The sequence below is a fragment of the Eumetopias jubatus genome, unplaced genomic scaffold (assembly GCF_037043125.1).
Source record: "Eumetopias jubatus isolate StellerSeaLion01/CBP00866 unplaced genomic scaffold, mEumJub1_p1.0 scaffold_9, whole genome shotgun sequence".
Lineage (NCBI taxonomy): Eukaryota > Metazoa > Chordata > Mammalia > Carnivora > Otariidae > Eumetopias > Eumetopias jubatus.
The window spans coordinates 128,435,959-128,462,058 of NW_028274815.1; the positions used below are offsets into that span (position 1 = coordinate 128,435,959).

The 26,100-nt window shown below is 51.0% G+C and overlaps 1 protein-coding gene across 2 annotated transcripts in view; it reads right to left on the reverse strand.

The window, feature by feature from the left end:
- The window catches only part of PREX1 (phosphatidylinositol-3,4,5-trisphosphate dependent Rac exchange factor 1), a 177,450-nt gene that overhangs the window by 108,739 nt on the left and 42,611 nt on the right, over positions 1-26,100 (reverse strand). The window contains exon 1 of one of the 2 annotated variants that reach the window (XM_028125220.2): positions 8,519-8,548. The exons of the other annotated variant lie outside the window; for it this stretch is intronic. Within the exon in view, the coding sequence (XP_027981021.2) occupies positions 8,519-8,533 (15 nt within the window). The 5' untranslated portion in view covers positions 8,534-8,548. Of the gene's footprint in view, positions 1-8,518; positions 8,549-26,100 lie in introns of those variants that run through there. 2 annotated transcript variants of the gene reach the window in all.

Genomic DNA, 26,100 nt, shown 5'->3' on the forward strand with positions numbered 1-26,100 from the left:
ACGCCCGGGACAGGCCCCACAGAGATGTATCTGGACCCAAATGTCAGTAGCGCCAAGGGAGAGTAACCCATGCCTTAGAAGAGGCTCTTACTAAAACCCAGAAAGACAAGACACTGCAGGATGAGGGCTCCTCCCACCCCTTGCTCAGCTACGGGAGCTGGTCTCCTTTTGTCCGGGGAACACAGCGAGCCTGTCCCCGCCCAGACCTCTGTGGTGGTTGCTCTGGGCCTAGGGAGCTTTCTTCCCAGACGTTCACCTAGCACAGGAGATCCCCCCCCTCAGGGAGGTCTCCTCTTAGACCCAGAGAAAGGAGGGTCTTGCCACACTCCCCACAGCCACCTGAACCCTGCCACCCTTTCCAGAATTGATCACTGTCGGCAGTGGCCTCATCGACGGAATTATGTGTGTACCTCACTGTCTGGGAGCATCGCCCCCACAGAGTGGGAGCGGTCTCAGGGCAGAAGGCGGTTTCATTCACTGCCGGCTCCTTAGCCCACAGCAGGTGCTCAACAAAGATGTGGAGGAGAGGTGGCACAGGGAGAGAAACTGAGGAAGGGGGGCCCAGAAGAGGCTCCAGAAGTAACCGGTACAGAATTGGGAGTACTGGAATAATAACAGTAATAATAATAATAGTAATAATAAAACATTTACTAGTGTTTGTTATTACCATCCCTTACATCTTGGGGCCCTATTATGTGTCAGGTACTGCGCTAAGCATTTTAATCCTCAGGTAATCATAGCAGGAAGGTACTCTTATGGCTGTGCCCATTTTACAGAGGAGGGAACTGAGGCCCAGCGCTGTGAAGAGCTTACCCAAAGCCACCCAGCTAGCGAGTGGCAGAGCTGGGCCTCGAACCCAGGCAGTTTGGCCTGGTGATGAGTCCTCAGCCTACCCCTCCACACACACACACATCCTCAGTGAGTAACTGCAGACAACAAACCACATGAGCATAAAACAGGTAGCAGCTGTCCTTCGGGGTGCCTCTAGGGAGCTGCCATCTGTCTGGAACCTGCAGCCACAGCCTGGGGAGGACAAATCTCTCCCCGAAGAGAAAAAGGATGGAAAGAGGCCTCGAGGTCGCTCTCTGAGACTGATGCCAGCAACCTGATCACTGAGGGGGGCAGGTGGGCTCAGCTGCCCCCAAGGACACCCCTGCCGTGGCCAGGGTGACCTCACCAGACATATGGTGAAACCGGAGAGGGCCAGGGGACCGGTCAGGAGTAAGGGGAGCTGGGGGGTGGGGAAGCCCCAGATTACAGCAAGGACAGAGAAAGGGGGGGCCCATCCCCCCACATGGTCGCGGTGGCCAGGTGTCCAGAGAAGCAGCGTGTCACAGAAGAGCAGGGCCCTGGAGTCCAAGCAGTAACAATAAAACAGTAATATCAGCAGCAGAGTAGGGGTTGCATGGCCTGCTCCCAGCACAGGCCAGAGTTTGCGGAGAACCCTTCAAGGCCCACTGACTCCTTCGAATGCCCAAGTCCTATGCTCTATCCGTGCAAGTTCTGGGCATTTATGCCATGGCAAAAAATAAATCTCACACATGGCATCGAGATTGAACTTCAGTATCTGATTTATAATTCTATCACTTGGGGTTTAGTTAAATTGTCCATCTCCACAAAGGATGATCATGCTAGAAATGGTTTTTCAGAAGTCCATTTCATGGTATGGACAAAGGCCATTGATGGATCCCTAATGGGGGGGGGGGGGACAAGTTACAGAATACATAAAATATAATCTCATTTTTGGTTAAATAAATCATCTCCACATAAGCACAGAAAAAAGAAGTGTGGAAGGAAAGAACCTAAACTGTGTGAGAATAAGGCTGAGATTACTAGCTGTCCCCCAATATCTGGTCTGACCTTTTCCTTTAGAAATAGAATCCAAGATTTTAGAATAAAGACTATTTCCCAGCTTCCCTTACAGCTAGGCATGGCCGTGTGACTAAGTTTGGGCTAGGGGCTCTAAGTGCTCGTACCATGTACGACATCTTGGAGGTATCCCTGGGGGTGGGAAGAACAGGTGAGGATTCTTTTCAGCTATACCTCCTTCCTGCTGATTGGATAACCAATGTGATGCCTGGAGGTCAAGCAGCCACCTTGTACCATGAAGTGGAAACCATACCAAAGAAGATGGAGCAGCAACAGAGAAGCTTATGTTCCTCAGTGTATCTGCCCCAGGCTGCCTATAATTCAATAAGAAAGAAAACTTCCATCTCATTGAAGGCACTCTTTCTTGGGTTTTATCGCTAGCCGTGGAACCTAATTCTGAGAGTAGAATTACAAGTGATTTTAATTTTCTTCTTTCTTCGTTTCTGTTTTTTTCCCGCATTTCCAAAATGAGCATGCCACTTTCAAATCACAAGTCATTCTCTAGCATAAATGTATGTTACTTCCTTTTTTTTTTTTTTTTTTGGACAGGAGAGGTTGCTAAACAAACCAGGCCCTCCTGCCCACCCAAGTTATCACTTCTTTAGCATCAAGGAGGCTAGTCTGCCTTCTCCTCCTGAACGGCGTGTGTTGCTGTGTGGACGGGGCAGTGCCCGCCGGCAGAGAGCAGGAACCAGGCAAATATGAGGTGAGAAGGCTTTGCTTCTGCCCTGAGCCTCTGAGCTGCCCACCCCTCCTTCTCTGTGTTGACTCTGGAAGCCACAAGGCCCCCCAGGAAGGTGCCCATCTCGGCCAGCCCCCGACGAGCTGGCCTGGCACTCCCACAGCCCGCAGGAGAGAGAGACCTTCCCTCATCCACAGCCCCTGCCACCAACCAGGCTGAGAGCAAAACCTCCTGCACTCCATTCTCGCCACTTTTTGTGGGGCCTGTGCCAGGAGCAGAAAGCCACTGCCCAGAACAACTTTCCCAAAATACCCAAATTGCAGATTTGAGACGTCACAGTCAGTTACATATTCAGTCACAGATATACCAGATAGGACTGAGAGAAAATAACATTCCTTCTGCAACTTCAGACTTATTCCTTCATGTGACAGCTCATATAAAACATTATAAATTCTGCATATGTATATAAAACTTGTGTCATTATATAAAACAGCACAAATAATGTTACATCATACTATAGCTTTAACAGACAAATATCTTCTTGTAAGCACTAAAAATAAGCTACAGTTGAGGCCTCCATACTGTTCCATGAACACACCAAGCACCAGCCCACCTCAGGGCCTTTGCACTTGCTGTTCCCTCTGTCTGGAAGACTGTCTCCAGATATCTGCAGGGCCCCTTCCTCACTCAATTCATTCCCATCTAGAATCAAATGTCACTTCTGAGAGGTCTTCCCCCACCACCCCACTTACAGCAGAAGCCCATCCTTCCCCTCCATTCGCTCCATCTTAGCCATCTTTTTCTGCCCTACAGCATTCACCTCCACCTACACATATCTATTTCCTTGCTTGTCACTCATTTACTGCCTGCCATGTCTACACCGGGAAAGAAGTGGCTTGTTCACACACCATTCACCCCTAAGCCTAGACTGTTGCCTGGCACAGAGAAGTCAGTGGGTTCGCAAGTACCCAATGACCAGCTTGTTTGTCCCTGAGAACAATCCTATGAGGTGTGCTGTGAATATCCCCATTTTAGGGAAAAGGAAACCAGGGCATAAACCAGCACATGGGGGTTCTAGAGTCAGCTGGCCAGGTTCTGTGCCTGGGTAACAGGGCCTCACCTTGCAAGGTGCTCACATAAAGATTAAAGATTAAATGCAACTCTGTGTCTCCCTCCACCCCCATGCTGAGAGCCCCCAGGATCCAGCTCAGCACCAGGCTCACAAGGGGTGCCCAGTAAGTGCTCAATAAATGACCATGGAAGGGGCAGGCACTTTTAATTCCATATTAAACAAGAGTAGGCCCCTTCCCCCTGGCCTCTAGGCGCTGATTCTCGGACCGTCAGAAACACTGGAGACCTTGGGGTGCCTGGGTGGCTCCGTGGCTTAAGCGTCTGCTTTCGGCTCGGGTCATGATGCTGGGGTCCTGGGATTGAGCCCCATATCGGGCTCCCTGCTCAGCGGGGAGTCTGGTTCTCCCTCTCCCTCTGCCCTTCCCCCTACTCATGTTCACACACACTCTCTCTCTCTCACGCTGTCTCCCTCTCTCAAATAAATAAAATCTTTAAAAAACAAAACCCCGGAGACCTTTAAAAAAATCCAAGTACTGGCTCCAAATATAAAAAGAAAACTGTGTCATCAAATGAATAAATCTTGATTTAAATGTCTACCAAGCACAACCTACATCACCATGTCAAGCACCAAGCAGCTCCACCTGGAGCTGCGCATATAGCCAGCACAGAGGACATGGACTGTGGGCATATTTTAGCAGCCTGGCCATGATGGGAGTCTTATGAGGCTGGGCCCCCAGAAGCAGATGCCGGCCGGGACAAGGATTTGAATGCAAGTAGTCAACCTGGGAGGTGCTCCAGCAAACACAGGCAGGGAGGAGAGAAGTGGGCCCGGACAGGGAGGGCAGCCAGTACAGGGCATGAGAGCAAGCAAGGGGCCAGGGTGGGCGACGGGCGGGGGGCCCCCTGAGAGCCAGGGAGCGACCCCGGGGCAGGGAGGCAGCAAGGGAGCTGGGGCATTTATACAACCCGTCCTGCCTAGAGGGCAGGGGGGAGGGCGTGTTCATTCCCTGGCACTTCCGGTGGGCCCTGCAGCTCTGCTGGCCAGACGAAGCCACCAGGCACAGGACTGCAGGGGTGAGTGGCAAGTCTGGCTGGGGGCCCACCATGGGGCCTCCAAAAGAAAGAGGGTCGAGGGCCTTGCTGAGGCGGGGAGGAAACACCTGGAGCGGCCCTGTCCGCAGGAGGGAAGCCTTTGAAGAAGGAAGGCACGCTGGCTGGTTAACAGAGGCCCCTCCAGGCTGGACTGACATTCCCCAGTCCGAACCAGGACGGCCTCCCTGGTTGCTACAACACTGAAATACGTCGGTGATCAGCACCATCTTGAAGGGGGTCGGGCGGGGGCTGAAGTCCGAGGAGGTGGCTGAGGAATGCTTAGGATAGTTGTTGTTTGCATAAAAACAGTTCTGTGATTGCCTGCCTGCTTCCAAGTCTCCTGGAGTGAGAAAGAGGGAAGGCTTTATAAACTGTAGTGTGCCGTCCGTCACAGCCTCGTCACTAACGGCTCACGTCGCCGTCCTGCCCCGCCGACTGCCAACCACATGGCCTCAGTGAGTCACCCTCCTTCTCTGACTCTACATCCTTGTTTGAAAAAAGAGGCAGTTGAGGTTTAAGCAAGATGATGCAGGTAAAAACTCTGTCAACTACAAAGGCTTCCTGGAAGAACCTGGAAGAAGCGGCTGGGGTTCTGGGCCGAGGGAGCGGGGCTGGGCCACAAAAGGGTGCAGGATCCTGGGGATGATTATGTTCTCGGGGGAGAAGGCCACCACCAAGTCTTCTCCGGCCCAACCAGCGTTACCCAGGCCTGTGTGCGCCGGGCACGGACCTGCACCCTGCAGACACACAGGACGTGACCCTGCCCCAGGCACGTTCGCTCATTCCTGCAGCCACCCATTTACTCAACACTTACTACACACCTACTGTGTACCAGGCAGGCCCTGTGCTAGGAGCCAATGACGTATCGGTGACTGAGTAAATCTGCCCTCGCGGAGCAGCGGCAAGACCAATTACACACGGATTTTAAAATGTGACAGCAGTGACAGATGAGTGCTAGGAGTAACAATAAAGCCGGATCAGGAAACACAGAGGGATGGGGTGGGGGAGCTGTTTCACAGACACAGTCCGGGAAAGCCTCTCCAATGAGATGGCATTTGAGGAGACAGATACTCGGGGACTGAGCTGCGATAGCAGCTTTGCAGATATCCGATGGAAAGGCATTCGAGGGAGAGGGAACTGTCAGTGCAAAGGCCCTGAGGCACATTCAGTCCTTCCAAGACCATCCTAACCAAAATATCTGTCCCTGCTCCTGTCCTGTGTTCTCCATAGCACCTGTCACTGTGCATAATATGCACGTCTGTTTATCAGCCTATTGTTCATCGAGTGCACCAGGCTGTCAGTTCCAGGAAGGCAATGATGTTTGCCTGTCCAGGGACCACTGTACCCCAGAGCCCAGGACTGGGCCTGCCACGTGGTAGATCATACGTGTTTAGTTGATGAATCATCAATCATTTAGAAAAGACTCGCCCTACGCCCAGCCTAGTTTCTAGGCCCTGAAAAAAGGTGTCCAGTTCTCACCCAGCCCCACTTCATCCCTGACTATGGAGGAAGTTGAAGATGAAGCAAAAACCAAGTTGCTACAACCTGCTGTGAACAGGCTGATGCAATCATAGGGGGAGGGGGGGGTCACAGAGGGGAAGCCAACACTTTTCCCCACACAGGACCCCCCCACCCCCACCCCAGGGCTGGGGCCTGACCTGTGATCTTCCCTGAACTCACCAACAACCTGCCATTCTTTCAACAAGGACTCAGGCGGAGCCTCCTGCATGCTATCAAGCTAAAACTCACTCTCAAACCGGTGACCCACAGGCATGTTTCGTCTGACCAGCAGTGGGCTTTGAGAAAATTCAGGCCTAGGTCTGAATACCAGATTTCCCATTAAAATCACAGTTCCTAGCTTCTTCTGGAAAAGCTGACCACAGGTCTCAAATGCCCGCAGGGCCCCAGCATGACGGCTCCCATCTTTATCCAGGGCCGGCGCTACTGTTTTCCACTACCCAACCTGCTGCTTATACCCATCTTCCTACCTGGCCCCAGAAGCATCTGCGTGTGAGATCCTAGTCCTAGATTCAGGCCCGGCAACTGAGAGCCCACTGTCCCCACACCCTCACCCAGGGCAGACATCGCTAATGGAACACAGATCTCATTCCCGCTAAATCTTTTCTACACTGTTGGGAATTTCTCTCCCCTTGTTCTTGTCCCCTAGACCTGCAACGTGGTCTGAGATCCTTCCTATCCTCACCCCAACTTCTCCCCCTCCTTTGGGCCCCTCAGCGTTTTTTCCTGAAGAATGGGCTCAATCAGAGTGGGATTATGGCAGGGCTTCTTAACCTTAGCACCGCTGATATTTGAACAGATAATTCATTGTTGTGGGGGTGTCCTGTGTACAGTAGGATGTTTGGCAGCATCCCTGGCCTCTCCCTGCAAAGTAACGTAACAAAGGCTGCCCTCGGTTGTGACGACAAGAAATGCCCCCAAACATTGCCCAATTTCCCCTAGGCGACAAAATGTCTCGCAGCTGAGAACCACTGCATTACATCAGAGTGAAGAAAACATTTCCAGAGCCAGTATGTGGGCGCGATCCTGGCTCTGTCATTTACTGGCCGCGTGACCCTGGGCAGCCTCTCTGTTGTCTCAGTTTCTCTCCCTGTGAAATGGGGATACAAGTACAGTAACTGAATGCTGATGGGTATGGAGTTTCTTTTGGGGGGCTGCTGAAGATGTCCTTAAATTAGATGGTGGTGATGGTTGCACACCTCTGTGACTATAGCAAAAACCACTGTATTGCACACTTTAGGTGGGTATATCATACGGTACATGAATGATACCCCACTAAGCTGTTACACACACACACACACACACACACACACACACACTCAGTGCCCACCTTGAGCTGAGATGAAATGCGCTAGAAAACACAAAACGAGAGTCAGCCCTTATAGTCAGCAGCAGCCTATGCTGATCAGGGGCCCGTACTGCGGGGGGCGGGGGGGCAGCTGCGAGGAAAAGCCTCAAGTGACCAGGATGGTGGCGGCTGGGAACAGGCTCCGCTTTGGGTGGTATTTCCCGCCGGAATGTCCCAGACAAAGCAAACCAAGTCACTCACGGGCCCCAGGATGCAGGGCGGGGCGGCGGGACGTCCTGGGGTCCCTGTGCCTGTCTGTGGCAGGACAATGGGTGGAATGTGGTCTCCCCTCCAAGGGGCTGACACTTGACATCTGAAGACAATGACTTTCAAGAGGTTTTGTTTTTTCCTCAGAGCAGCCGTTTTTTTTTTTTTTCCTTCTCCCCAAACAATTGTTCCTGGGGCTAGTGAAGGAGTCCCCCATCCCCCCCCCCCCCCCGCCCCCGCCGCCCTGGCTTGTGAGGGATTGTGTTTGCAGAGTCAGGAAACAATGCACAAAAGTGAGAGAATGTAAAAATAGCGGTACTCAGGGCATGGCCAGGGGACGGGGGCTCTGCAAGGAGGTTTCCTCCAGTTGATTTTTCCCAGTGCCTACTCAGACCCCAGGGAAGAAATTCGGGCTCGGGAAGAGGCGGTGGACAGCAGAGTCTGCCTCGATGGCACAGACATTTGCGACTCAGATGCAGTTGGGGTGTCTTAAATTTAGGGTGTGCCGGCAACATCCCTACCGCTTCTCGCACATCGCCTCATCCCAGACCACCTCACCCCAGTTTACAGAAAAGGACACCGAGGTTCTCAGTGGATGAAGTGCCAGCCCCAGCACATATAGCCAGGTGGAGAGAGCTGCGATCTGATCTCTGGGCCATCAGAGTCCAGACACTGGCCTGCTGCCTGCACTCTGACCTAGTCTTGTGCTCTCAGCTTCCGGGGCTACTCACCCACATCCCACTCATGACGGGGCCACTTCACTGAAGGTGTCCCCATCTTCAGCCTGCTCCACAAGGGCAGCCACCCTTGTCTGCATGGTCCGGGCCTGGGAGGGGAAGGCAGAGAGACCTTGCATAGGGAGCCTGCAGATGCCATAGAACAGAGAGGCCCTACCTGCCCCGGACCACTATGGTCCACTGAACAAGGCCCCACAGAGACGTCTGCATCCTAATCCCCAAACCTGTGAATACGTGGCCCTACATGGTAAAAGGGACCTTGCAGAGGCAATTAAGCTAATGAACTTGAGATGGGAAGGTTATCCCGGAATATCCAGATGGGCCCAACGTAATCACAAGGGCCCTGGAAAATGAAAGAGAGAGGCAGGAGAGACAGTATCAGCATGGTGCAGCCTGACACTGGCCTTGAGGATGGAAGGGGCCAGGAGCTAAGGAACACAGGCCGACTCTAGAAACCGGAAATGCAAGTAAGTGGATTCTTCCCTAGAGCCTCCACGGGCAACAAAGCCCTGACAACTTGATGTTGGCCCGGTAAGTCCCATTTCAGACTTCTGACCTCCAGAAGTCTAAAATAATAAACCTATGTTGTTTTGAGCCACCAAGTTTGTGGCAGTTTGTTGCAGCAGCAAAAGGAAACTAATATAACCACCTCACTGGGAAGATCATTAACCTCCATGCATCTCCAGTAAGAGGTGACACAGTCCTAACACCTCACTGTTAATTATTACAAATACACAATAGATATTATTATATAGCATGGCTACCTATTTCATACGTTATGTATTAGTCTTATAATTAGTAAGCTGTGAAATGACTTCTTTCTCCACCACTCACGGTCTCTATTAGCAAATATTCATTAAGGACAGATGGTCTGATAATGATAATTATTTTAATACTTATAAAACTATAAACTATCCTGAACTACCCAATTATATTCAATTCCTGAGTCTGCAAAGCCAGGAGCCATTTGGTAAGATCAGATGAGGGAAACCTCAGGACACCAAGTTATCTGAACTCAATGCTCCCGGTGCTTCCAATACATATGGCCACGAGAACAAGCTTCGACATGTATTAAGTACTTACTGTTTATCAATGCCAAGGGTCTAGGAGGAGGCAACCGCTCTATCCCTGTTTCACAGACAAGGAAATGCAATTATGGAGTAGAGTCATTTCCTCAAGGTCACTCAGGGAGGAAAGGCCGGAGCCATGACTGAGCCCGGGCTCATGGGGCTCCAGAATCAAGTCTTTCCCAGGGGACTATTTTGCCTCTTGAGTCCAGAAGTTGGGCGAAGTTAGCTAGGGTAGGAGAGCAGGGTGACCCGGTGGGATGAGCAGGAGTTGGGAGGCCTAGGTCATTTAAACATCCCTGGCTGGAGTGACAACAGGCAAGTCAAGAGGGGATCTTTACAGGGGCGCCTGGGTGGCTCAGTCGTTAACCACCTGCCTTCAGCTCAGGTCATGATCCCAGGCTCCTGGGATCGAGCCCCGCATCGGGCTCTCTGCTCCGCGGGAGGTCTGCTTCTCCCTCTCCCACTCCCCCCACTTGCGTTCCCTCTCTCGCTTTGTCTCTCTCTGTCAAATAAATAAATAAAATCTTAAAAAAAAAAAAGAGGGGATCTTTACAAAATGCAAATGTAGTTCCCTCCATCAATGCCACCACGCCCATCAGTGGCTCCCCACTGCTCTGAGAATAACAACCAAAAGTAGGATCCAGCCTCACTGCTACCACCAAAGTATGCTGCAGTCAGCCCAACCTTTAGGCTCTTCAGGCTGTTCTGAAAACACACCAAACTTGCACCTGCCCCAGGCCTTTGCACATACTGTTCCTTCTACCTCCAACACTCATTTCCCTCCCTTCATCTAGTTAACAACCATTCACCTCCCCCATCCTCCCACTGAGGTCACAGCACACACAGGCTCCAAGAGCTTCATATACACTTCTTTTTAATTTATTTGAGAGAGAGAGTGAGCATGGGCCAGGGGAGGGGGGAAGGGGTCGGGTGCAGAGGGAGTCAGAGAGAAGCAGACTCCCCGCTGACTGCATGGCCCAACACAGGGCTCAATCTCACAACCCTGAGATCACGACCTGAGCCGAAACCAAGAGTCAGACGCTTAACTGACAGCACCCAGGCGCCCCTCCATAGATCCTTCTCAGCACCACCAGAGCTATAACTTAACCTCAATTTTGAGATTATTCAATTGATAGCAGTCTTCCTCACCAAATGGAGAGCTCCCAGAGGTCTTGCTTACTCACAGTTTTATTCCTATTTCATTCACTCTGTTTTAGCCATGGTTTTAGGCCCAGCACTTAGCACTACAGTGCCGGGCATTCAGTGCACTTTTGATGAATGAATGAATGAGATGTCCCTTTCCCTGGAGCTCAGTTTTCTCATCTGTAAAATAGTATTAATAGTAGCACCGACTTCAAGGATCACTATGAGCGTTACAAGAAATGATGCACACTAGCTAGGTGATTGGGGAGACTGACTCCTCCTCTCTGAACCTCAGTTTTCCCCTCTGCATAATGGGTACAACACAATGTCTACTGCTCGGACCTGCTGGCTTGGTTCCAAATGCAGCCCTACCACCGACTCACCATGTGACCCTGGGGAACCCACTCCCGTGCTCCATCCTCTATTCCCTCTTCTGTGAAATAGGGGTAGCAGGGGTCAGACAATAGAACCCCCAAGGGCCCCCAGCTCTGGAGTTGGGGGGTCAGGCCCACCCACTCTAACCACTCCCAGCCCCCACTACCTTCCAGCCAAACCAGTAGCAACCAGCCCCACCACAGAGTGGCAGGTCACCAGAGACTTTACAAGTGAGGCTTTCTACAGCTCCTTCCCTGGGGGACTCAACTACAGCCCAGGGACCCCAAGGAGGGAGGAAACAGGAGGGTGGGGGAGGCTCTGGCCCAAGTCCCCACCCGCCCGCTGCAGAAGGCCCAAGAGTGTAAACCTCAGTTTCCTCTTCTGTAAACGGAGATTCAAACACCTACCTCAGAAGATCAAACAGATAATGAACTTCAACTTCAGCGTCACACCAGGAGGCCTTATGAGAGGTGAGCACTTACTGTTACCATCACTGATATTATTTTTATGTGTCAGTGCATCCTGATAAAGGAAAACCTCACCCCCAACATACAGACCACACCGTATGTTCCTGACATTTCCCCAAAACTGAGTGTCTCCCACCACTCCAGTCATACGGGCTGGTCTGCCCTCTCCTCAGACACATCGGGTTTATTCGCACCACAAGGCCTTTGCACACGATGCTCCCTCAGCCTGTAAGACATTTTCTCCAGCTCTTTACAGCACAGAACAGGTCAAGTGTTGCCTCCTCAGAGAGCCTATCTCTGACCATCCTGCAGCAGCCTCCCTCAAGCCCAACCCAGTCACTCGCTAGTACAACAACGTTGCCTGCAGTTATCACAATCTATACGTTATTTTGTGCATTGACTAGCTGTCCTTCCCTCCGTGGAGGGCCAGTTCCCTGAGGACAGGGATTTCTGTGTGTCTGGTTCACTGCTGTATCCACCGCCCTTAGAATGGCATGAGGCAGATATAAGATGCTCAAAAACGACTTCTTAAGAGAAGAAAGGAGGGAAGTCACATAAGCCTCTGAGCACCCCATTTCTACATCTGTAACATAGGATAAATTAGAGTCTCTATCTCAGAGCGTTCTTTTGAGGATTAAGGAAAACCTTACGTGTACCATAAAGCGCTTAATTAGCACAGGGAAAGGAACACAATAAGAACTCAACTTTTTTAAAAATCATAAATGCCCATCAACAGGAGAATGGCCGAACAAATTGCGGTGTGTTCACACACTGCGGTACCACTCAGCAATCAGAAGAAAAGCTGCTGACACATAAAACGGCGTGCATGAGTCCTAAACATACTGCCCGAGCCAAAGCAGCAGACACAATGGGGTGCATCCTGCGGAATCCACTCCACAAAATCCAGAAACTGACAAAATACACCTGTGATAAAGAGGTTACAAAAGTTGTTCCTTTTCTAACCCCAAAACCAAAAGTCCCCACTTTTTCTTGCCAGGTACTGACCGGCAAGGGGCCCAAGGGGACCTCTGGGGTCAGTCAATGTTCTAGAGCTTCACCTGGTGCTGATGTACAGGCAGACTCATGGCAACGTGCACTTAAGACTTATGCATGTATGTATAGAATTACACCGCAATAAAAATCATTCCAAAAACTATTTTCAACAAAGGGATGGAAAGGGGTTCATCCCCTTGCGCACACATGGGTCTCGCAGGCCCTGACAGAAGCACACCCCTCTGGTTTCGGGCAGACGTGGGCCCCCTCACCATCCACGCAGCCCTGGCTTCTGTGGGGCCCACTGCCAAAGAGACAAGCCGCCCTCCGCACACACCCCTCCACCACTGCCCCCCAGCCTGGCTTCCGAGAAGATGCCAGAACAGGAAGTCTGCTCTGAGGTTGTGAAGCAAAAACGCCGAGGGTGGTAGGGGAGGGGAAGGCAACTGGGGGGGGGGGAACTCCCCTGAATGAGAGATGTGCCTTGAATACTGTAGGAGATCCTATCTGGGTGTTTGATGGGTGTCCCCCACCCACCACAGACAGGCACAAGGACACCCACAAATGTCTGCTCTACAATTGATGGGGTATCTCCAGGAGTGGCAGCACTGGGCATGCCCTGTACATCACAAGCCATCTCACCGTCGCTGCCCTGCTTAAAACACTCCAAGAGCAGCGACCACTCTCAGAACAAAACCACACTCCTTACTGCAGCTTTCAAGGCCTGACATCACTAGCTCCTAACCCCCTGGCTCTCCTCCCTCTCCTCTCTCCCACACTAGCCCCTTTGCCCTTCCAGGGAAACTCCCAGCAGGCTCCTGCCACAGGGCCTTTGTACCTGTCCCCTGGTGTCCACCCAACTCATTTCCTCCCCTCCTTCAGGTCCTGACTCAAACATCACCTCCTCAGGGAGGCCCACCCTGACCACCCTACTTAAGACTGCCACACCCTTCCCAGGACACCTTGCCTTGCTTCTTTTTCCCACAGCACTTAGCATCCACTAACACTATAAACTTTTCTTATTTAGTATCTGCGCTGTCTATCAGTTGTAAACTCAATGGGGGTGAGGGTTCTTGTCTGTCTTGTGCACTTACTGCATCCCCAGCCACCTGGTACAAACATAGTAGGTGCTCAATAAATTACTTGTGGCTCCAAAAAGGTAAACCAGAATCATAGGATTCACTCACTTATTTTTGGCATTATTTCAATGGTCTGTTATGAGTATGTGTTAACTTTTACAATTGAAAAGGCACAATCAGAAATCTGGCTTTAAAAGCCAGATGGGAACCATCCCTAGGTCACTGGGTCTGAGGTCCAAAGACTGGCCGTAAAAATTATCTGAGGAGCTTTTCAAAAGGCTCATTTGCCCAGGAGGTGCACGGCGAAGTTCAAGTCTGGCTGCAGAAGTCTGGGGAAAGCCAGGAAACCTGTGCCTTTGTACAAGCGCCCAGAGAACCCCGAAGGGCTGGAGGGCCTGTGGAACTCGGAAACAGGGCAGGTGGTCAGGGAGGGCTGCTCAGAGGAGGAGGGCAGAGAAGATGCTGACAAACAGCCAAGATCAGGCTAAGCCAATTCCTGGACCCTGCTATTCGGAGGCTCCAATTCAGTGGGATGGAAGAGGCCTGGGCATCTGCATTTTTAACTATGCCTGTGTGATGGGCCCTGAGATTTAGGAAGCACTGGCTGGGTCGGATCTGGTTTGAATGTGCACAGCTGCCTTCCATCAAGAGAACGGATACAATCATAATAAGAGAACTGGAAATGCAGCAGGACCCACGCGAATACCTGGGCTTGATAGCCCCGGGGCCTTCTCCTGCGTGGTTCTGAAGGTGGCGGCTCTCCTCACAGGCTGTGGGTGGTCTGGCGTGTCCCCCTTCCCCGGTGACTGAAGAAGTGGGCGTGGCTTGTTTCCCTCGCCGTTTGGGGACTTTCGGCTTGTTCCAGCCTTGGGTTCTCACACGCGGTGCTCTGATGAATACCAGGTTACAGAAGCATCTGTTCCCCTCCCCACACTGAGGATGTTTTTAGACTCCATTTACCAGTGGGGGGTCCCGCAGTCCCAGGAGCAACGTGTTTGGGAGGCTCCTGCTAGTTAAGTCCGCTAAACGATCCACCAAAGGGTTTGCACTAGGTCACTGCCCCCAAATGACACAAAAGGCATCGAGGTTGAGCTTTACCGGAGGTGCAGCCCCACCAGCACACAGAGGAACTGAGGCCCAGACAGTGAAACCTTCAAGGCTGATGTTCTTTCAGAACCGACTCATCCCTGGACACAGTCCTGAGTGCTCTATTACCATGAACCCATGTGATCCTCAGCAGGACCCTGTGTGCTGGGGCGGGTGCCCACATACTGGCGTGTACCAAGCACTCAGTTTCATATTGCCACGTTTCATGCCTGCTATTACCTGTGTTTGATTTTCCTATAGATGTGTCCAACCACATCCCCGAACAAAATCAGGGTTCCGGAAAGCTGGGCCAAGTTTCTCAGATGGCACAGGAATGGCCTAGCAGAGTGCCCACACCCCCAAAACAGGACAAGAGGGGTCATCCATCTACACCCTGTGGCAGAGCCATTCCTGGTGGTTAAGGCCAGCCCTGTCCCTGGGACCCTACACATATCCCAATGTCACTGCTGGACCTTGCCTGCTGGAGGGGATGCCCTAGCCCAGGGCCCAGCGCTGGAGCCAAACCCCTGGGAATATGGCAGGGGACTCATGACTGAAGGAAGGCATGAGTCTGCAGACACGTCAGTGAGCGAGATGTGCCATTGGAGGACGACATCCCAATGTCCCAAATCTTGCCCCTGGCCAACAGCCACAAGACACGGACCCAGAATCCTCTACTGAGCTCCAAACAGAAGCCCCAGTTCCCTTTTTGTCTTTGCAGAACTTCCCACTGCATCAAGCTGAAAAGGAAGTCGACAACCCGGCAGGAGGAATGGTGACGGTGACACAAATCATTTCATGTTTGCTGAGGAAAGAGGAAGCGGCGGCCAGGGACGGCTGGGTGGCAGCGCCCCAAAGCAGAGGGAGAAGTTGTCTGGAGACATCAAACAAGTTAACTCAGCAACTGCGTGTCCACGGGCAAGCCACCACTGTCACTGGCCTCGGTCTTACTCATCTGGAAAATGGGCAAAACAACACCTACCATGAGGGATACTATGACGACTTAAATAAGGGAAGATCTATAGAGTGCTTCCTGGGATGGGGCCTGGCTCACAGCGCGCACTCCGTGAATGTCCATAAGAATTATGAAGTTCCAGCTTTCCACCCCGGCATCTGGCTCCCACATCCTGCCACAGGCCTCCTCTGGCGGAGCTGAGGCCCTGCCCCTGGCCTCCATGTGCCCCGCGCTAACCCCTTTCCTGATCGCCACTAACCATATAGAGCACGAGCCACATGCCAGGCACAGAGAGGGGAAGTAACTTTCCTGGGACGGAATCTTTGTGCATTCATTCGGCAAGTGTTTACCGAGGAGGTGACATATGGGCTGACACCTACATTTAGTGGGGTAGTGGCCAGGAGGCCCATCTGGCTGTGTGGAGAGAATGGACGTGGGGAGCCCCGCGGGGAGGCTTCTGCCACAGCCCGGGTGGGAGACAGCGGCGGACGCGCCCAGGGTCGGCGGGCGGTGGCAGGCGGAGAAATGGTCAGATCCTCAGATGCATTCTGAAGGCAGAGCCCTTGGACTTTGCTGATGGATGGGACTGTAGGGGGTGAGAGAGAGGAGTGGAGGCTGACTCCCTGGTATCTGGCCTGAGACGCTGGCAGGAGGGAGGTCACTTTTACTGAGACAGGAAAGACTGTGGTTTGGGGGTTGGGGGTAGAGCAAGAGTTCAACTGGGGACATTTTAAGTCTCTGCCTTCATGCAGGCCCGTCTGGCAAGGAAGACGGACTGTTAGCAAATCATTGCACAATATGGATTCAAGTACGATCGTGTTGAGCGTTAAGAAGCAGGACTGGGCAAGGGGACCCAGGCAACGGCGTTCAGGGAAGGCTGCCTGGAGGAGGCACATCAGAGCTGAGGCCAAGAGGCTGAGGAGCTTGAGAAGAGCTAGGGAGGTGAGGAAAACTGGTACCTCTCTCTGTGCATTCTCCACTTGCCTCAGCGTCTGCTCTCACCCTTCGCAGCCGGCAGGGACAGAGCCCAGGAATGAAGGCAGTATGGCTTCTGTGGTGGAAGCGAGGGGTCAGACAGAGTGAAGCTCAAGTCCCAGAACCACCTCTTTTTTGTTGTGTGGCCTTCAGCTGGTGACTTCACCCCTCTATGCCTCAGTCTCCTCATCTATAAAAGGGGGTGACGGTGCCAACTTTCCGGGGTGCTGTGAAGCTCTGGAAACCCAGAGGGAGCTGCCGGCTCCCTCCCCTGACACAGCGTGCCTCCCCTGAGCCCCAGTGAAAGCTGTTTTGTGTGCGAGGCTGGACCCAGACGGGCAGGGAGCGGCCGGGCCCCGCAGGGCTAAAACCACAGGCCTGCAGCACCAGCTCCGGTCGGGCCTCCTGCCCCCAGCCGCCCTGGCTGTCCCTGCTGGGATTTTCCATCCGTTCAGAACAGGAACTATGAAAACGCACAGCCTCCCAGTCTGCCACAGGGCAAGAGTGTTTTTCCACAGTGAGGTCGAATTTAGTCTGAAGCAGCAGTGTGGGGTGAAGCAGCAGTGTGGGGTGGCAGGGGCTTCGAGAAAGAGGAGAGAGGACTGGGTGGCAGGGAACCGGAAGGCAGTTTCTCCTCAGCTTTGGAGAGAAAGGGCGCCTGCTGGCCCGCGTTTCTACAAGCCAGTCACCACACTCTTGCTCACACCGTTTCTTGTTCACACGTCCCGGGACAGACTACTTCTGCGTCCTTGATAACACTGTGAATGCATTCATTCACTCACCCAACAAAGTTCCGATTTAGCACCTCCAAAGGGCCAGGCACTGGTCTAGGCCCTGGGGTTACACTGGATACAAACATTATGAAGAAACTCAAGTGGGTAAGGGAGGTAGGAAGGGGAAGGGCTCTCTGAGGGGACAACCAGTGGAGACGCAGATGAAAGGAAGGAATGAGCCACAGGATTCCAGGGGAGAACACAGCCCAAGCAAGTACAAAGGCCCTGAGGCAGGGGCCTGCGTGGTGTGTCTGGGGAACAGCGAGGAGACCATGGTGGCTGAAGCAGAGCAAACAGGTGAGTGGCAGGACCAGGCAAGGTGACCCCGGAGGCGGATTTCACGGACTCTGGCCAAAAGGCACACTAAGGAGATGGGACTCGGATTTAAGCATGGCGGGTCACTCAGCAGCTCTGACAAGCCAGGGAAAAATCCAAGTCCTCAGGGTTGGTGGGTGAGTGCAGCCCCATTTCTCCCAGGGCAGTGCAAAGGGCTCCGAGCCCTGACACCAACCCCCACATCCCCCCCATTAGACCTTCCCCTCAGCTCCCTGGGCCTCATCTGTCCCTATCTATAAAATGGAGACACAAGCCCTACCCAGGCTCCCATGGGGGTCCAGTGAGGAACATGCTGAGACACTGAAACGAGAGGCTGGGGTACCCCAGACCCCAGCCTCAGGGCCACTGTGAACCTCCAGGGTCAGCTAGGCCCTCAAGGACCCGGCCCCCCTCAGACGGCCTGAAACAGGCTCTCTGAAGGCTAAGGTGTCTGAGGAGGTGGCGCCTGGCAACCAGACGCCTGTCTAGCAACGGTGGGGTGGGATGGCAGCCGGGCTCCATGGCAACCAGCAGCTGGGGCCCAGAGGCCAGGCACCGCTTCAGAGGGGGAGCCAAGGCAGGGGGTTCCCAGGCTCCTCTCTAAAGCAGCGTGACTCACGGCCCCTCGGCAAATCCAGCGGGCACCGCTTGCAGGACTGGAGGCCCAGGCTTCCCTGCCCTGCCCTGCCCTGCACTCGGTCCCTGAGTGGTTCACTTGGCTTCTCCGGGCCTTCCATGTCCTCTCTGGAAGGGAGGCTATGCCTACCATGGAGGGACACATGAGAATTCAGCATTAACACACAAAAATAAGAGCAGCAAGCATTTACAGAGAACACTCTGAACACCTCTCCTGAGGTGGGTGCTATTAATGTACTAACCCCATTTCACAGACAAGAAAGCTGAGGCCCTAGGAAGTAAAGCATCACACGTAGCGAGGGGCAGAGTCAGAGAGGCTGACTGCCGTGCCAGGCCTCTTAACCACGCCATCACCCTGTCCCTGGTGTACAAAGGGCCTGGGGTTGGTCCAGCCAGCAAATATTCCTACAGTATTGATAAGAGTAGCAACAACAGCTGCCAAGGTTTACTGAGTGTGCTGGACGGAGCAGGCACTCAACCGCACTGGCTCACCTCATCCTCACGACCTTGTCAGGTGGCCACTATGAACAGCCCCTGTTACAGGGGAACCACTGAGGCACAGGGAGGTGAAGCAACTTGCCTGGAAAGTACTCAAGATAGTCCTGAAACTGCAGGGCGCCTGGGTGGCTCAGTTGTTAAGTGTCTGCCTCCAGCTCAGGTCATGATCCCCGGGGGCCTGGGACCGAGCCCTGCATCGGGCTCCCTGCTCAGCGGGAAGCCTGCTTCTCCCTCCCCCACTCCCCCTGCTTGTGTTCCCTCTCTCGCTGTGTCTCTCTGTCAAATAAATAAATAAAATCTTCAAAAAATGGAAACTGCAGTTCCTGACACCAAATCCCACCGCACCACACGGAGTGCTCAGTAAGTGTCTGATCATCACAATCAAAGCCTGCCTTTGGAAAAGCCACCGAGTCCCCAGTTCAACTCTCCAGCCTCGAGCTTGTGGCCCAGGGACCCCCCCCCCACCCTGCCAGCCACACCCCACCATTCTCCGGAGGGTGTGCCGGCTTTCACTGGAATCCCCCCTCCCCCCAGGGGAACACAGAAAGCTGTTAACCCGTCTTCCTCGAGGCTGGCCACTGGGCTGGACATTCACCCCACCCCCACCACCCAGCGTCATCTACAGAGAGAGCCTGCGGGGAAATAAATGGCTCCTGAATGTCACATCACAAACATCTCAGAACAAACCTGACAGCACAGAGCCAGGTGGGGAAGCGGAGAATCTGGATGCTGCAGGGTCTCTGCCCTTAGTCTCCAGGCAGCCAGAACCACGTCCAGTGGACTCTGATAGAACGCAGGTCTTGGGCCTGCAGTTTCACCTCTCTCAGACTCAGCTTCCGCATCCGTAAAATGGGCACGTAATGAAGTAGTGCGCCATAGCAGCAAAGATCTGAGGAAAGACTGTGGATGAGAATCAAGGCCGAGAAGAAGAAAAGAAGGGGGGGTGGGGAGGAGAAGAAGCAGAAGCAGCAGCAAGGCTGAGAATAGCACCAACAACACAGCTCTGACTGGAGACTGCCGCCCCATCTTCATTGTCATCATCAGGATTATCAATACTGCAGATCCCACACCTGGAGACGCCCCCCAGGAGCCTACCCCAGGAGCTGCCAATCCCAGTGCCGTGCCCACAAGAGCCACACAGGTAGGATGAATCAGTGAAGCTGACCAGGTGGTGCAAAAGGGAGATGGGGAAGACTGTGGCTCATGGGAGCACAGATGCTCATCTAAAGGGGTGGTCACTACTCCGCTCCCATCAACTGTCAGGGGCAGAAACACAGCCAGATCTCTCTGCTGTCCGAATGAAATTGGGAATCTAGATTTTTGTGATCATTTTTCACACTTTTAAAACCCTGTGCTAGCTCGTTCTAAAATGTATATGGAAAGGCAAAGAAACTAGAAGAGCCAATACAATATTGAAAAGGACAATGTTGGAGGAGTCACACTACTAATTTTGAGAATTACACCGAAGTTACGAAGTTACTCTCAAGACGCTATGGAACCAGGCAAAGGTCAGACACTAGATCAAAGGAACAGAATAAAGAGTCCAGAAACAGACTCATACAAATATGGCCATCTGATTCCTGACAAAGACGCAAAGGCACTTCAACGGAGAAAGGACAGTCTTCTCAACAGATGGTGCTGGAACCACTGACGTCATATGCAAATTAATGACCCTCAACCAAATCTACACACTTTATACAAAAGTTAGCTCGCGATGGATCACAGATCTAAATGTAAAACTATAAAACTCTTAGAAGAAAACATAGGAGAAAATCTTTGTGACCTGAGTTGAAACAAGAAGTTCTCAGGGTATCAAAAGCAAGCTCGGGGAGAGGAAAAGAGCGATAAATGAAAATTTTAAACTGTTGCTCTGCATAAGACACTGTTAGAAAATGAAAAGAGAATTTTTTTCTCTGGGAGAAATATTTGCAAAAGACACAGCTGATGGAAGATCTGCATGCAGAATATAACTCTAAATTCCAAAGGAAGAAAACAATTAAAAAAGACAGGTACAAGACCTGGACATAAACTTCACCTGAGAGGATATATGGATGGAAAATACACACATGAAAAGATATTCAACATCATCAGACATTTGGGAATATAAATGAAATGAAATGAAACCACAGTGGGATATCACTATACTTCCATGAGAACGGCTTTAAAAAAAAAAAACAAACAAACCTGACAATAGCAAGTGCCGACAAGAAGGGGAAACCACAGGGTCTCGGATGCTTCTGGTGGGAATGTGAAATGGCCCAACAACTTTGGAAAACAGTTTAGCAGTTTCTCATGAAGTTAAACATCCATGTCTGGGCATTTACACTAGAGAAATCAACACTTACGTTCACACAAAAACCTGTACACAACTGTTTACAGCTACTCCATTTATAATTGCCAAAGAGCGAAAAAGAATGAGTACGTCCTTCAACTGGCCAATGGATGAAACAACTGGAATATGCAAACAAGGGAACACTGCTCAGCAATATAAGGAACAAGCTCTAGAGACACACAACAACACGGGTAAATCTCAGAGGCTTCATGCTGAGTGAAGGAAGGCCATCTCAAAGGCTGCGTGCTGTGATTCCACTCACAAGGCACATACGTGTTCTGGAAAAGGCGAGACTATAAGGGCAGAAGCCAGATGAGTGGTTGGCAGGGGTTGCACCTGTGGTGGGATCTCTCAGTGGCCACACTAAAGAGTTTTCTGGTGGTCTGTATCCGGATTGCAGTGTAGGAATGCGACTCTATACGTGTGTTGAAACTCATAAAACTCTGCACCCCCAAAAAGTCATTTTCATTGTACATGAATTTTTTTTAAATCTTTAAAAATCTCGCACTGGGTACCAAGACGAACTCAGGGTTTTTTTAAAAGATGTGTTGAGAGAGAATCCTACAGACACAGAGGTGTGTGTGCATGCACGAAGTAATACGTACACGTGTGTCCCCTCACTCTCTCCCTCAGAGCCTGGGAACAGTAACATGCACTAGCATCCAGATCGAGGCCAATGGATGGAACCATCCTCCCAAAAAAAAAAAAAAAAAAGAACCAGATCTCCTTGGAAAACTAACTGATCCCAGGGCTGGGACACACAAAATACAAGATGGGCCTGAAATATTATGTGGTGCAAAAAAGCAAGAGAAGGAAATTTTTTTTTTTTTTTTTTTTTTAGAAGGATGGAGGCAGGGGCGCCTATATGGCTCAGTCGATTGAGTGTCTGACTCTTGGTTTCAGCTCAGGTCATGATCTCAGGGTCCTGGGATCGAGTCCTACATCAGGCTCCTTGCTCAGTGGGAAGCCTGCTTCTCCCTCTGCCTGCCGCTTCCCCTGCTTGTGCGTGCATGCTCTCTCTGGCAAATAAAATTAGAAAACATTTTTTTAAATAAATAGATAATAAAAATAAATTAACTAATTAATTTTTTTTAATTTCTTTTTAAAAGAAGTATGGAGGTCTATCAAAAGGGCACAGGGGCCAAGTGGAAAGAGCTCCCAGTGTCCAAAGCTGGAACCGCTTGGACAAAATAAATAATGATAGCACTGATTTATGAGGCCATCCTGATATAAATAACTGGATGAATAAATAAGTAAATAGGGGGAATGCTTCCTTACGGAAAAGTTTCAATTAATAAAAATAGAAGGAATGAAGAAAACAGAAATTCACCATTAGAACATCACAGTAGGAATTGCCACAGGCAAGATACACCCATGGATGCTAAAATTAGTGGGTGAAAATTGAAGCAAAAGCAAGATATTTCCACAGTCTCAAAGAATCTCCCCCCAAATCTAGTAATTATAAAGGGAAAAAATTGTAACTTTACCATGGAGAATCCTGGCTTTCGCCATCTGAGCCAAGTGATCGTGGTTAATATCATTAGTAGGAAATACTGACACCATGGGTCCCTGATACAACGTGCTGAGAAAGATCCCTCACCCCTGACCTACCCCCGCCCAATAATGCAGAACCTCAAACCCAACTGAGGGGCAATCTATAAAATACTTGACCAGTACTCTTCACAAGCGTCAAGGTTGTGAGAGACACAGGAAGACCGAGGAATCGCCAGAGACTAGAACAGACTGAGGAGGTGCAATACATAAAGGCAACATGGTATCCCGGATGGGATCTTGGGAAGAAAAAAGCAAAGAGTGGGACAATCAGTGCAATCCAAGTAAATTCTGTAGTTTAGTTAATGGCATTATGTCCGAACCAATTCCTTCATTTTGGTCACTGTACTAGGTTTCTACAAAATGTTAACTTAAGGGGAAGCTGGATGAAGGAGGTACAGGAACTCTGTACTGTATGCAACTTTTCCATAAGTCTAAAATTATCTCAAAATCAGAAACCCTGGGCTGGCCAAGCTAACTCAGCTACTGGTCAAACTGCACATGTCTACACCACAGACTTGGCCCACAAGTCACTGGTTCACACTCATGGTTGTTATGGACTTAATGTGTGACCCTCCCCCAAATTCATACACTCAAGTCCTAGCCCCCAATGTGATGGTATCTAGAGGTGGGGCATTTGGGCGGTAATTAGGTTTAGATGAGGTCACGAGGGTGGGGTCCCCATCAGAGGATTAGCGTCCTTATAAAAAGAGGAACAGACACCAGAGCATGCGCTCTCTCTCTGCCCTGTGAGGACACAGTCGGAAGGCAGCTGTCTACAAACCAGGAAGGAAATCCTCACCAAGAACTGAATCTGGCCACACCTTGATCTTGGATTTCCCAGACCCCAGACTGTGAGCAAATGTCCTGGTTAAGCTACCCAGCCTGTGATGTTTTGTTATAGCAGCCTGAGCAGACTAATACACTGGTCTACAGCTGACACCCCCATTCCTCCCTGGGGAGGCCCAAGACAAAAAAACTCTCTGAACTTGTACATAAAAGACTCCCCAAGTCAGGTGTCCCCAGCACCACCCTCTTGATTGGCTTTTCATGGCCACACCTAGAGTCTGCAGCAAAAAGGGCCCAGGGCTATAAATAAGAGCTCCGTTCAAACCCAAGCCCTGCTACAAATTCACTGTGGGAGGCTGGGTGAGGGACTCCCCCTCTTCTTTCTTTTTCTTTAAATTTTTTATTGTTATGTTAATCACCATACATTACATCATTAGTTTTTGATGTAGTGTTCCATGATTCATCGTTTGTGTGTAACACCCAGTGCTCCACGCAGAACTTGCCCTCTTTAATACCCATCACCAAGCTAACCCATCCCCCCACCCACCTCCCCTCTAGAACCCTCAGTTTGTTTTTCAGAGTCCATCGTCTCTCATGGTTCCTCTCCCCCTCCGACTTACTCCCCTTCATTCTTCCCCTCCTGCCATCTTCTTTTTTTTTTCTTAACATATATTGCATTATTTGTTTCAGAGGTACAGATCTGTGATTCAACAGTCTTGCACAATTCACAACACTCACCATAGCACATGCCCTCCCCAATGTCTATCACCCAGCCACCCCAACCCTCCCACCCGCCCCCACCACTCCAGCAACCCTCAGTTTGTTTCCTGAGATTAAGAATTCCTCATATCAGTGAGGTCATATGATACATGTCTTTCTCCGATTGACTTATTTCACTCAGCATAACCCCCTCCAATTCCATCCATGTCGTTGCAAATGGCAAGATCTCATTCCTTTTGATGGCTGCATAATATTCCATTGTGTGTGTGTGTGTGTGTGTGTGTGTGTGTGTGTGTGTGTGTACCACATCTTCTTTATCCATTCATCTGTCGATGGACATCTTGGCTCTTTCCACAGTTTGGCTATTGTGGACATTGCTGCTATAAACATTGGGGTGCATGTACCTCTCTGGATCCCTACATTTGTATCTTTGGGGTAAATACCCAGTAGTGCAATTGCTGGATCATATGGTAGCTCTATTTTCAATTTTCTGAGGAACCTCCATACTGTTTTCCAGAGTGGTTGCACCAGCTTGCATTCCCACCAACAGTGTAGGAGGGTTCCCCTTTCTCCGCATCCCCGCCAACATCTGTCGTTTCCTGACTTGTTAATTTTAGCCATTCTGACTGGTGTGAGGTGGTATCTCATTGAAGACTCCCCCTCTTCTGAAAACTGGGCAGGGGTCAACCTTCAGGGGTTATCATGAAGCTCAGATGAGCGTGCCTTCCTATGAAGTTGCTAGGAAAGCTACAATGAGCTAATGTTAGGTGTTATTTTTTCATTACAGCAACACGTAGGGGCTGAAGGACAGAGACATTTCATTGACAATTTATGCGTGGGGAAGGAAATCCAAGTTGAACATAGCCGTACCCCACTCTGTCTACGGCAGTTTCTATGAGCCCCAGAACTCTTCGAGGCAAGGAGGCAGGGCAGGGAAATGATCTTCTGCATATGGGTAAAGGCTCCCCTGTTAGGAACGTCCTCATACAGATGACGTCCTCATACACAGGACATCCTCAGACACAGGCACAGAAACATTGCTTTAAGAATAGTAACTGCAGGACTGTTTCAACAATTCTGAACAAATTAAGGTCCATTCAAGGAATGAAAAACTATGCAGCTGTGAAAAAGAATGAGGAAGCCCATAGGTACTGTAGAGAACAAGGTCCAAGATATACAAATAAGAGGGGCGCCTAGGTGGCTCAGTCATTTAAGCATCTGCCTTCAGCTCAGGTCGTGACCTCAAGGGTCCTGGGATCGAGTCCCCCGTCAGACTCCCTGCTCAGCAGAAAGTATGCTTCTCCCTATACCCCTCCCCTTGCTCGTGTGTGCACGCATGCTCTCTCTCTCTCTCAAATAAATACATAAAATCTTAAAAAAAAAAAAAAGATATATGACTAAGGGGAAAAAAAGAGAGGGGGACCTCATGACCCAGCACCTCCAGCACATATGTACCAGGAGACTTCTCAACAAGGTTCACAGCAACATTGCTCGGAAGAGCTGTGTGACCAGCAGCGTCTGAGATGAGCCCCAACGAACCCCACCTCCTGGTACTCACAACACCTGGTACATGTAGAGTGTCTTCCCACATTCCCTCAGGGTTGTGACTAAGAGACTACATACAGCAGAGTAAAAGAGATGGTATGGCACTTCCAAGACTAGGTCATAAAAGTTCTGTGGATTTTACCTATGGCTCTCGGGACCACACACTTGTGGGGGGAGCCACCCGTCATGTCTACCTACGGAGAGGCCCACATGGAGGCCTAGTCCAGCCAACAGCCCTGTGCGGGCACCATCTTAAAGCAGAGCCTCTGCCCCC